The sequence below is a fragment of the Danio rerio genome, chromosome 21 (assembly GCF_052040795.2).
Source record: "Danio rerio strain M-AB ecotype USA chromosome 21, GRCz13ab, whole genome shotgun sequence".
Classification (NCBI taxonomy): Eukaryota; Metazoa; Chordata; class Actinopteri; order Cypriniformes; family Danionidae; genus Danio; species Danio rerio.
Genome location: NC_141041.1, coordinates 20,198,910 through 20,212,765, shown reverse-complemented (window position 1 = coordinate 20,212,765; position 13,856 = coordinate 20,198,910). Strand labels below are relative to the sequence as shown.

At 35.4% G+C, this 13,856-nt stretch overlaps 1 protein-coding gene across 1 annotated transcript; it reads right to left on the bottom strand.

Annotated features, from left to right (window-relative positions):
* Positions 1-6,112: 6,112 nt before the first annotated feature.
* Positions 6,113-13,613, bottom strand: crkl (CRK like proto-oncogene, adaptor protein). Its single transcript, NM_213538.1, is given in 3 exon segments — positions 6,113-7,825; positions 10,345-10,816; positions 13,018-13,613. Coding segments are annotated over 3 exon segments (918 nt in total). The 5' UTR covers positions 13,329-13,613; the 3' UTR covers positions 6,113-7,690.
* Between the last annotated feature and the right edge of the window lie 243 nt (positions 13,614-13,856).

The following is a 13,856-nucleotide window of genomic DNA, read 5'->3' as shown; positions in this document are numbered from 1 at the left end:
ATCCATTAATGACCACAGTGTACCCATCTTTTGAAGGCTACTTCTAGCAGGATAACGCACCATGTCATAAAGCATGTCAAAAGACTGGTTTCTTGAACATGACAATGAGTTCACTGTACACAAATGGCCTCCACAGTCACCAGAACTCAATCTAATAGAGCACCATTGAGTGATGGGCAAATCGTACTAAATTGTAGGAATTAGATCGTACGAATTCATATGAATTAGCCACTAAATAAAAAAAGTTACGAATTGCTGTGAGATTGTGTTGCAGATTCACAACATGGATGTGCAGCCAGCAAATCTGCAGCAACTGTGTGATGCTATCATGTGAATATGAACCAAAATCCAGGAGGAATATTTCCAGTACCTTGTTGAATTTATGCCACAAAGAATTAAGGCAGTTCTGAAGGCAAAAGTGGATCCAACCTGGTTGGAAGGTGTACCTAATAAAGTGGCTGGTGAGTGTATATATTATATCATCTTTGCATCAAATTACAATAAATGAATTACAGATTGTGTGAGGTGTTACTAATTCAGTATCCATGGGGAGGACAGTAAATTTGACGCTGTTCTCTCTTCTGCCGTTATCAGTTTCTCACTATATTTTCCTTTCTCCGAATGTCTTGTTAATACCATTGTTGAGCTGTTTTATTATTTCAGCAAATGGTACTGAAAAATTATTTGTTGTATTCTCCCATTCACTGCACTCTAAGTTTAACCAACTATGACTAATGCTGTGGAGAAACCTAGAAATGTGAAAAAGGTCCATTGCCAAAAAACTTTTTTCCCCAGTGAATAACCTTGCATGGGTGAATTGTTCACGTTAAGAATTACAATGTGCGCTACAAGAAAAAAAAAAAAAGCTAGTTTAGATTTCACACTGACTTTAAAATCAATAACCACAGGCATCCAAGAAAAGCTATTATATGCATGGAAGTCAAATTATAATTTTTGAAAGAAGAAAGACCCTCAAACAGGTTTGTGATGTGAGAAGAAAATGATGGTAGAATTTTCAGTTTTGGGTGAACTATCCATGTAAAGGATTATTTGGAAGATTATATCTTCAAACAGCTTTTAAAACAAAACACCAATAAACATGTCTTCTAATTCCTCAGTGATGGTGAACACTGCACAGTAGAGATTGCTGATTTAACTAGATAATTTGAGCCTGCATCAACTTTAGAGAACTATAATTGATCGACCCCGACCTAACAAGAACACATCTTTTAAACACTCATTTATACATACACGTATTGCACAGCTGTAAGATCTCATCAAGTACCACAAAGTAAAAAAAAATGTACCAGTAAAAACATGCTTTAAAAGTGAATAAACCTGTCGCCCTAAAAGTGGCAAGCTGACTTTTCTTAATTTTTTTTTTTTAAAGAAGTGAGAAACCCTATTGTACATGCCCAAAAATAAAGGTATAAAAGATGTTACTAGGTGGTATCTTTTTAGAAAGTAAACTTTTGTACCTTAGGGATGCATAATTGTACTTTAGGATACACCTTTTTACCATTTAGGATACTATGAGGTACACATTTGTACTTTTTAGGTATTAATATGCTCCAACGGGGACCTGTTAGGTACTGTCCTAGTGACAGCTTATCTTTAATTCTAAGTGTAAGTTGACCTTATTTTTTTTAATTATGCACATACCTAATAATGGGTTAACTCATGTTTTAGTAAAGCTAACTAATCAGTTTTTAGTGTAAGCAAACTCATTCTTGGAAATGAAATGTTATGTTGGATCATTTCATATGCAAGAGTTTTCCGCACAATAATTTTATAGATGAGTGTAAGCTGAATTGTGTAGAATAACTGTTTTGTCTCAATAAATCACTCAACATGATGCTGACAACTCAAACCAGCTCCAGAGTTTAGGGGGAAGTAAAAGTATGCAAGCAGCCAATTAAGGGAGGGTATGCAAATTGGTTACAGATAAAACTATGAATACCTAGCAACACATTTTACAATAACTTCAGAATTGATTTTGATCTTTGCAGATCTTCATAAATGCATCACATACTACATGAAAATTTGAAAAATCATAAGAGGGGCTCTTTAACCACTGCAGTAAACTAAACATTTTACTGAAAGTTACAAACCTTTAAAACAAAAGTAAATCACACATAATTAATCTGGAGTCCAGCCTGGAAGTTTGCCATTACAACAAACAAAAATATCTCTTCTGCAATCTTTACTGCAGTCTTAACATGAATCATGAAATACAGAAATGTTGCTTCTGTATCTGTGACACAATGTCCAGCAGAGATCAAAATGAGCTCTACATTCCTCCCTCTAAGCTGCATAAAGTAAATGTCAATAAATACATATCAAAGCCCAGCAACAATTGCGCAATTTGCTTTATTTTTAGCTCCTCTATTGCAGTGTCTGTCAGGCGTCCAGAAAGCGCACGCACAGTCCTGGGCTAACGGTTTGATGCTGTCAAGCTTATCTGCACCTGTTTGCAAGAATCATTAGACCAACACAACCAGCGAATGCCTTTCAAACTGTACATCTGGCTTGAGAGAGAGAGACTGCATTTCTCACTACAGTAAAACCTTTTATACTGTTGCATGTGGAAAAAAATCCTTAAAAATTGTGTATGTTTACATGTGCACCAATAATGCGATTTTAAAATGATTAAGACAATACTCTGATTAAGAGTCTACCATGTAAACAGCGATTTTTGAGTTCATCGATTTTTTTATGTTAATCGAACTATGTGCTATAACATGTAAAACGGGATCATGAAAGAAACATTCAAAAAGCAACTGATGTAAACACCTTAATCATATTATTGTCTCATTCAGATTAAGGCAAATAATTCAATTACTGAAGTCTGTTAACGAAGTCAGTCCATTTCAAGGAACATCAAGAAATAAACTTTAATTAAAGAAATAAAAGGGGGGAAAATATTGGATAGTTTTTAGTAAGAAAACAAACATGCTTATGTATATTATACAAATAAAAATGCAGAGACTTTTTATTTATTAAAAAAAAACATAAAAATGTTTTATATGATTGATTAATCTTTTAAGATTTTTAGCTTTTCGGAATTATGCAGGTACATTTTGAATGTATGCCTATTGATGAATCACTGCAGAAAAATAATAATAATTACACTGTAAAACCCAAGTTAAGATGACTCGAACCATTTGAGGAAACCGATTGCAACAAACCATTTAAGTTTAGAAACTATTCCTAATGAGTACTGTGAACTAAATCCATTTGAGTAAGCGAAGCAATTTGAGCGCAGAAAAACCCAATAAACGAAGTGAAATCAAACCAACCAAGTACTGTGAACTCACTCTTTGAGTTGAAGTGATGAGGTATTTAATTACCTCAATACCTTCAACACAAGAGTTCAAAACTCTTTTTTTTCCAAATGAGTAGAATTACCTTTCTGTAAGTTTTGAGTTAACCACTCATTTCATTTGATAAAGCTGCACTGCAAAAAATGCTTTTCTTACTTAGATTTTTGTCTTGTTTCTAGTCCAAATATCTTAAATCAAGAAGCATTTTAGCAAAACACATTGCCTTATTTTAAGAAATAATACGCCAAAATGAAGTGAGTTTTTCCTTAAATCAAGCAAAATAATCTGCCAATGGGCTAAGCAATCTTGTTTTTCGATTTGTGAGAAGATTATTTTGCTTACCCCGTTGGCAGATTATTTTGCTTGATTTGAGGAAAAACTCACTTGATTTTGGCATATTATTTCTTAAAACAAGACAATGTGTTTTGCTTGTCTAGAAAATGCTTCTTGATTTAAGAAATTTGATATTTGGACAAGAAACAAGACAAAAAATATAAGAAAAGCATTTTTTTTTGCATAGTGTGACTGTTGGGCTTTAGTGTTGCAATGTCATGGATATAAAATTAGTTCTATCAATCAATCAATGAAATAAAGTACATGTGTAAATAAAGTACATTTTTGAACAGTTATAACCTCAAAGTAAATGATTCAAATTTTAAAGAGTTCTGTTCTCATACATTTCATATTAAAAATTTGTTTTACAAAACAAGGATTTTTTTTGTGTCCAAATTCACCTACAATGTGAAAAAAATAATTTCCAGATTTAAATGCATTATAACACTTGTAACAACTTCAGAATCAACTAAAAATCAGGGAATGAACACTTTACAGGTAAAGGGAGTCATTTTTGCACCATCATATTTCATTACATTGTGCATTGATTGGTACATTTTGTATTGCAGTCACTCATTTGATTATCAACTAGACCTAGTCTTATCGCGTTTATAATACTATTCTGACTAAGAACCACCCATTAATTAAAAAATAAAAAATACAAGATGTGAAATCTAATGAGCTTTAAGTGGAAGCAAACTGGCGCTGCAGGAAGAACGATCGAGCTGCTCTTACAGACTGCAGTTGAATTTGTTGCTGCAATAGTCTAATTCTTCCCTCCAGGTGTTTTTTCCCTCACTGAATATTCTCCTAATATTCTTGTCACCAGTTACAGCACAGAGCTCTGCGTCGGACTGCAATGATCAATTCATGCCAACAGGGAAAGAAACACAGGCGCAGCCTCAAATCACAAACTCTCCTTTCCAGACTGGTAAATACTTGCGCCAATACAAGTAACCTAATCACATAAGTTTATGTATACATAACAGCAATGTCACACAGCCAAATACCCCAACAAAAAAATCCTGATTTACAAAAGAATAAAAAGCTAAGCAAAAGCACGGCCTTCATAACTTTCTCTAGGTCATCACAGCACAGGGTTTCTTTTTTTGGACACTTCATTAAAATCCTTTAATTATGTCTTCTCTCTAGGGCACAGTTACAATCACAACTTGTGCTAATAAAAAAATTCAAGTGAGATGGAGAAACCAACCTCTTGTTCCAGATACTGAACACTAAACACGCTGTTACATCATCTCTGTGAACAAAAATGTCTACAGAAGCAGGGGCTTCGAAACGACCCACTTTAAGATTAAGAAGTTTCCAGAAAAGATTTGTCTCTACAGGGTTCTCACTCTATTTGACCAGATCATTTAAATGATTTACATGAGCAGCTATTTGTGATCACTATTTTTTTTTATATTAGAAATTATTGGAGCAGAAATTGCTTGGGTAGATTTTCATTTGTATGCAAAGTACCTTTTCTTAATGTAAACATTATCAGAGCATTTTAAATATTTTACATTTGTGGCCAATTCATTTAAGGTCAAACAATCTCCTCAAGTTGTGTTTGGTATTTCTGAAAGTTACGTTTTCATACATATAAAATTGATGAATTCGCCACTTGCCTGACTAAGCAGTTACATGCCCCTATGAAATCAAGTGGCACAAATTGCCAGCCCAAAATTTCCTAGACATCGAGTACGTTTACATGGTTTGGTCACCGATAATCCGATTGAGAAAATACTGATTAAGAGTCTTTTATGTAAACAGCGATTTTCGATTACCCGAATCCGACTAAAGCCACAAAACTCGTAATAAAGTCATAATAAAGTCGCATTATTGAAGTGCACTACAGACATGTAAAGACCTTAATCAAACTATTACTGTATCGTGGGATTTACACCGCATTTTGTGACTGGATAGTCTATACACACATGGCTGTTTGATATGATTCTCTGCACCTACATTGTAAATAATGGACCAGACACCTGCATAGCCAAATGCAGAGGGTTTTTTTCCCCATACGGTATCAAATTTCATTGAAACTACTTTTCCAGCAGTTTAAACACACATCCAATATCTCATTTGTGACGAGGGGCATGCATGAAATGTTCCTGAATGAATGTGAAAGTGCCAAACTCCAGTTAAAGTGGACATATTAAAAATGAAACGCCAGAAATTACATGAAACTCTGGAGGAAATGTGGATAGCGTGGTGAAGCAATGACATTAATTGTATTATGTGCTATAACACGTAAAACAGGATCATGAAACAACATTCAAATAGCAACTCATGTAAACATCATTATCAAAGTATTGTCTTATTCAGATTAATACAGACTCATGTCCATAGTCAATGCAAGATTTAAGGTTTGAATTTTCAGGTTAAGACTTCCAGGCTTCTTAATTCTGCATTACACAATAAATCAACAAGAAATTGGTCATACGCACACAGAGAAGTAGACATAAATTTATTTACTCGTTCTGTACATATGGGTAATACCAGCACAGGTGTTAACCATGAGAAATATTATTAACATGTAAATGATGTAAGAAAATAAAAGGCACAATTTTTTTTAAAACAAAACCATAGATATCTTGTAATGTCAAACAATGAACAGTAATACTGTTAAAGCCTTACCAAAAAAAAATTAAAGAAAAACTCAGCCATCTGAAACCTTAAATTATCTGATCACTTCTAAAAGATCCGGGTTGGTCTATTGCTTAATATGAATATTTAGCCTTGTCTCGATGCTATGAATGTAAACCAGCCAATTTTCAAAACTGGAGTTAAATTCAAACAGAAGAAAATAGACAGACAGATGGAAAACAAAACACGACATGAAGCAGCATTTAACCTAAGAGGGGGGAAAACCCTCTTGGGCAGAAGGTCATGCACAGAGGCCACCAGCAGGCTTTTTAATCCCTTTTTACAAAAAAATGCCAGTTTATTTCAACACAGAGTAAATGCTTGATTCAACACCCGGCTAAAACAAACAAAAAACAAAACTGATTATTACAGATGGACAAAACTTAAAAAGGTGTATGTCAGGTTATGGAGTCAAAATTGGGCACAAAGCATCAAAGTTAGACCTTGTGATGTGCAGTAACAGTCATGAAGCAGAGCGAGATCCAGACTTTACTGCCACCAGAGTAGAAGAAGAGGATGAGGGAGAATCTAATCCTCAAGAGATGAGCTCATGATTGCACAGGTGACATTTCCAGCTTGTCCAAAAAAATAGATGAGGTGCGTCTTTACTCTCCCCAGACTCAATTTCTCATCAATGACACCCCAACCGGATGCAAAAGCTCCACAGGCAAGCCCTTCAGCATTATAGAGATCCACCGAGAATCTAGCCACAACCATCTAGCTACACGACTACTGCAATTTACAGATAAGTTATAATGGCACAAATAAAAAGGCTACAGTAGACTAGTCTCACATACTAGTTGAGGAAAAAAATGGCAAGTCTGTTCCTAAGGCCAGTCAGGAGTGGCACGGTTGTTGCTACTCTATAAAACTGCCACTGAAATATCTTCAAGTCATGGCTGTTGATCAGTATCAGTATCATAGGGACTCTTTTAAATGTAACAAAATACAAAATAATAGATACATTTTTGGACTAAACAGGTAAACCGTTGGCAAATTAGTGGGTATATTTACCCTTCTTTCCCTTTCTTGATATCCTATTTTAGCTCATAGAGGTCAAAGCTAAAGACAGAAACTGCAGGAGTGGCAAGAAGTTCATGTTGGAAACCTTATTTCACCTTGTTACAGGTAAAGACGGCTGATTTGTGAAAACAACAGAAGGGCAGACAGAAAAAACAAACAAAAATACTGATTTGCCTGTAACCGAGTGAGGGGGATTAAGAACCGTTTGATTCCAGAGCTGTAAACAGTCAGAAGCCACACAAATGGTTTGCTTGAGAAATGCGCCACAGCGGAGCCCCAGGGCAGGCAAGCATTATACCGGTGGTGACTTGATGGGGCGTCCAGCGAGCTGACAGGGTGCTGACAGAGCATGGCACAGCTCATTCACTCTCGTCTGGGTTTTGGGGGTCCAGTATTTTCACATGAGTGAAAGGGAATAAACCTCTCCGGTTGTTTACCTCCCCTTCCCACTGACCACTGATGTTCATCCTAGTCACCTTCACAATGTCACCCACCTGAGGGGATAACAACAGGAAGAAAAAAAACTGTTAGGGCACAAGTAACATTAAGCATTTAGTAGGACCATTTTGTTTAACTATGTTGGATTACATTTTGTCTTTCTGTTTGTTCTTTTTTTGTTTTGTTATACCTGCATCTATGAATCAGTGTTCTCTAATTTTACTAAACTTATAAATGTTAAAAAAAAAAAGTTATTACTTTCAGAAGTACATTTTACTTTGACAATTTCTTCAAGTTGGTTAATGATGTACATGATGGCTAAATGTTGGTAAAGTGACGTGGGACATGAAGTTCATTACACATTCTGAAAATACCACAAGTGCCGCAAAGGTTTAGTGTGTAGTGAACGAATCTGCCATATATTCTCAGACACTACTAGTCCACATCACATTCTAATTAGGTCTGTGTATAGGGATCAGAGTTGGGTAAAGTTACTTTACAAAGTAATGCATTGCAATATTGAGTTAGTCCCCCAAAAATTAACTAGTTGCGCTACTCAGTTACTTTTTTTTTTTTTTTTTAGCAAATAATGCATTACCTTACTTTTGCATTACTTTATATTACCTAGCTGAGGCTTGATCTCTTCCAGAACTTGTTGTTTTTCTTTCTTTAATGGGGGAGCTCTGCATTTCATAACTGTATAAACATACACCTACATCTACCTTTAAAAAACACATAAAAAAATAATACTTTGGGATAATCTTATGTGAGAACTGCTTAACCCCAGAGCTATACATGCCGTATACAGATTATTGAAAGTTTAAAGCAATGTGTTTGCTACTTTTTTACTATTTGTCTTAAGTAAAACCACTATGCATTAAGCCAATCCGCCTTTCCCTTTCTTCAATTTGTTTAAAAATAAAAATTCTCTCATTGACTGCGTGATTCATTGCGACTATTTTTAATTCAGCAATTTATTTTTATAAGCCAATTAATTAAACTAAAAAGTAACAAATATTATTGCTTTTTTTTTTTTTAAATAATGTGTTACCTTAGTTTGAACTTAGAAAAGGAATATTATTGCGGAACTCACGTTACTTGTAATGCACTACCCCTAACACTGATAGGGATACTATGATTTATTAATCCAAATGACAATAAATTCCATGATCTTCCTCATTAAATAGTCAATATTACTATTGGATTATTTGATGCCATCCATCTTTTCAATACTGCAAAAATCATGGGGTCTTAATTTAGAATATCAAGTAAACAGAGAACAGCATGCACCATTTTATATGAAAGAAACATTATACTGGTTTCTTATAAGGCGTGCTGAAAGCTTTGACATTTCATCAAACCCTAACCTATAAAAAACAAATAAGGAAAAGCCTGAGAAAAAGATTATATCCTGCCCACCAGAAATTACAGCCAAAGGAACAAAAAAAATTTCAAAGACATGGAAATTCTTTGAATGCATAAAGCAGTACTGGTTAATATCTATTAAAATACTAATAAAGAAATACTACTCTTACAAATATCTAGGCATCAACTTTGAACACATTAAGAAATTGACATTATATGCAGTAACTGACATGCTTCATTTTGTCAAAACGCTTGAAATAGCTGCTCTAAATTAGACCATTTAGCTTGAGGCCATAACAAACTGTGCGTCATAATCCTTATTTCCATATACAAGCTGCTCTCATATAAAACAGTAAACCAATGAAAAAACACATGGGGCTTAAAGACAAACCTAAGCTTTGAGTTTCTTAACATTTTCTTGCACCTACACCTAAATCCACTGACACCTTCTCAGGCTGACTAAGACATAGGTTATGTAATGTTTTCTACAAATGGACAAGGCTTTGCATGTAGGAACGGATAGAGGGGTGCTGGAACTTGCCAGATGGGATGACTAAAGTATGGAATTTCTTTTTTAGACCGTGAACAAGCCAAGAAATAGTGGTCTATGTGATTAATGTCTTTGCTGAAACAATTCTTGCAGAGATGCACAGCCAAAGTAATTTTTTAACTATGAGAAGTGAAAGTAACTTAAACCCCAGTGTAATGCACAAAGTGAAAACACAAATTCGAAAACGCAGTAAGTCAGCAAAAGAATGATCACTATTTAATTCTCTAGCATTCAACCAAAGTCATTTTTTGCTCAAACATCTAAGGAAAGTCCCTTCAAAACATAGAACTGAGCTGACAAATGTGTCATCAAAAGAAAATATTGGTCATTTCACATTACCAAGCAATCAGCACCATCTGACAAAATGTAGCAAAAGGTAAAATCCCTTTAAATGTATAACCGCTGCACCATTTCAATCTAACCAACCTAAGTGTCTATGGCAGCCAGCACTGCATCCAGCATTTAAATTAGCTAACATTTAAGCCAGTCGAAATCTATGCTGACTGAATAAACTTTGGTTTTTAGGAAGAAAAAAAATGAAGATATGTATTTAAATGCACATAAGGTTGCACATATTGCCTTCATCAAATATCAATCAAATACCTGAGTGGGTGTCAAATGCAAATACTGGCTTATGGGAGCGATCATTTAGCCACTTACCTCCAGTGCTAAAGCAGTTTTGTCATATGCGCATGGCACTCGTTTCTGGATCGCCTTCGCCAACACTGGCCCGTTCTGCACAGAAGGTAGCGGGTTGATGACAGCGCCGGGTGTACCAGGAGGAATGGGAGATGGAGTCTGAGGCTGGGCATAGGCGTGTGATGGCTCAGGGATGCCATAGCTATTGGAATTCCGTGAACCATGGATGGACTGACCAGGATGAGGCGAAGATCTCACAAGCTTTTCTACATAGGGAACAGGAATCATGCCTGTTCGGCCTTCTTTGTTCTTGGCACTCCACCACTGCTCCTCAGGCTTGTCCATAATTATTAGGATTTCACCCTTCTTGAAAGGAAGGTCTTCAGCATCGCTGCCAGTGAAGTCATAAAGAGTCCGCACATACTCCTGGTTCTCATCACCCAGTCCTCCAGATGGCTGAATAGGACCACTGGGCAGAGCAGTACTGGGGTACCTGTAGAACAACAATCAAATCATATTTAGGATCGCCTTATAAACTAGAAAAGCAGCATTTAAGAGCCCATCTAAAAGCAAACACTTTAATCAGCTTCTCGCTAGTGGAGGCCTTTTGTAATATTTAATCATCTACTCGATGTGCACTTTCACATGCAGAGTAACTTCCTGTTATCTTAAAGGGAAATAACTTAATTTTCTTTACTGCACATCTCAAAAAGAACATTTTATAAAGAACCAGAACAAAATTGAGGGGAACTACAGGTGTTTAATTCATTACTCTCATTGTAAGAGTAATACTAAACAGCCACCAAACCTATGGCAAGCAGTTTTAACAGCTATAGCTTACACTTAGTGAATCAATTTATGCTAATGATTAAGGCTGGGCCGATAAACTGTATTATATCGAGTCGCGATAATTTATATCAATGATAAGCTCTGAAATTTTTTACTTGATATTGACCTAATTACACAGCAGAAATGTGCAACAATGGGTATCTAAAAGTGTGTTGGTATTGGAGATGCACCCAATGTTCGGCCACCAAAAATTTATCGGCCAAACATATATTATGCCATTTAATGGTCCCTCTAATTTTTGTGACTTCAGTCATTGTTGGCATACACTTTTACATCTGGAAGCATTAACAACTTGCATCGAAATATGAGCAATTTCAGCATTATAGATATAACATTTACAAAAACTCAAAACATAAATTCACAAAAAAAAGTATATGTTAACATTATATTGAAACATCTGTTTATATTTTCAAAAACAACTAACCACCAAGTTAAGGGATATGAAAAATATCAATTTGTAAACATTTTTCATACTTTAAATGAGGAAAATAAACATGCGTTATGGATATGACCAAAAAAGTCTGCAAGTTACAGTATACAGCATACTTTGAAGAAATTATGTGAATTAAAACAGCAAAACCCAAATGAAATAATGCTAATTAAAAGGATAAGAGTTGGCTCTCTATAGAACAAAAAAAATCTTGATTTTATTTTACATTTTTGTATTTATTGAAAAAAAAAGTTAAGTTAGTTATGGATGTGACGTCTCTCTGCTATGGATGTGACGGATGTAAAATTGCTACTTGTGCGACTTTGATCAATTAAATATAATTGATTTTTCAGTCCAGTAAAATACAAGCCTACACACACACACACACACACACACAAAAAAAAAAGAATTTAGCTATTTTGGTAAAAAAAAAAAAATTCATAGCAAGGTTGACATTTGCATGGAATTGCTCATATTGTCAATATGGAAAATAATTATTGAGATTGCATTTTTGCCAACTAATGATACTTTTTGTCTAGCAAGTAAGCCAAAACTAATCAATACTTTTACATTACTATCAACTTATGAAGACTTGCAGATGACATCCATTTTTGACAGACGTACAAAGTTTCCAAATGATTCATTCATTACAATCATAAGTTGTAATATTTAGCAAAATAATATTTAATCATAACTAAGCCAAATCTCTGTCAAGTTATCTCTGATAATACGTTTTAATTACAACATCAAAATATAAAAAATTCTGCTTTATAATTGAATTGGCTATACAGAAAAACATGATTTTAATGGACTAGTAGAGTCAAATTTTTAGAGGCCAGTCACTAAGAAAATTATGCTAGTAACAAACTGCTGTCTTTCCAGTTTTACTAGTTGTAACTAGCAATATTTATCTTGTAACAACTTTTTTTTACTTGGCACTTTGTGAAAAAAAAATTATTATGATAGCTCAAAAATAACCTTACTAGCAGAGCACAGTAGTCAGACCACAATAAAACCATGCAATGTGTTACTTATTAGCTAAAATATAAATGCCAGTGTCAAATTAAAAGTAAAACTGAAAGCATTTCCAGAAACATCCAAAAAGCTTCAACTTGCAAAGATTTGAAATTTAGTTTCCGTTGCAATAACAGGTTACTTACACAATACACTACTGGGTATTGGAGTATTGTTGCAACAGAAAACGTACAAAATAGATGAGTAATAACTGGTAACTAATGCAACTTAAAAATATAGTCTAGCAAGTAACTATGACAAAAATGGGTCAATAGAAACAGATCCTGGTTACTTCGAATGTTTAAACGGCTTGCCACAGAAGAGAAGGGGAGGGAAAAGAACATTATTGAAAAGAGGGGTGGATGATGTGACGATGTCAAAAGTAAATGAAAAACTCTTACCTTGGTGCTGGTTCTATCAGGGTGGTCGTATCCAAATAATGTATTTTATAGAACTCCAAAAGGCCGGGTAGATTATCAAACTCTTGATCGCCTATCTTGAATCTCTTGCTTGGCAAAGAGTTGATGATATAGTGCGAAACTTTGGAGTTTTCGGACACTGAAAGTACATAATCACCAGGACAAGTGGACGAATCTCGCACTAAAAACATCCCGTGTCTCTGTCCCTGTAGCCTATTCTGCGCCTCCTGTCTCGAAACCGGCCCGAAATACCAGCTGGCTCGGTCTGAGGAGTCGAACCGTGCAGACGACATGTTTATTCGAAATACACTTGTAACTGACGAACACGGGTGAAAAAAAGCAAAACGAGCAATAAATTAAAACAACAAATGCTTATTCTTACAAGCGACCTAGCACTTTTAGACCCGTCAGTCCTACTGAACCGCAACCTGACGTTTGACCAGACAGGCTGCGACTGGCGTCAACCAACTTTGATGCATTGCTAAATTTTCCACCAACACAAGATTCGCGGCGGTTTTAAGAGAGGTGTAAATAACCCCAAAAGTTCAGAGCGAGCTCAAATACACGTATTTGGAATCAAAGTTCCCCTTTCCGCTCTCTCTTCCGTGAAAGTAGCTGCAGCTTATGAGACAATATAACGCGTTAGCTGAGCTAGCCGTCTTCAGTCACCGTCCGCTCAAGAGGAGCCAAACAGCGCCATAATATGTTACTAAATCGCTCAGCATGACAATTCAAGCCGACGTACGTCAGTTGCTTCCGAAAACGAGTTCTTCTTTGCGTTCTGCCCCAAAGCACGAAAGAGTTGTGTCTCTAATTTTGAC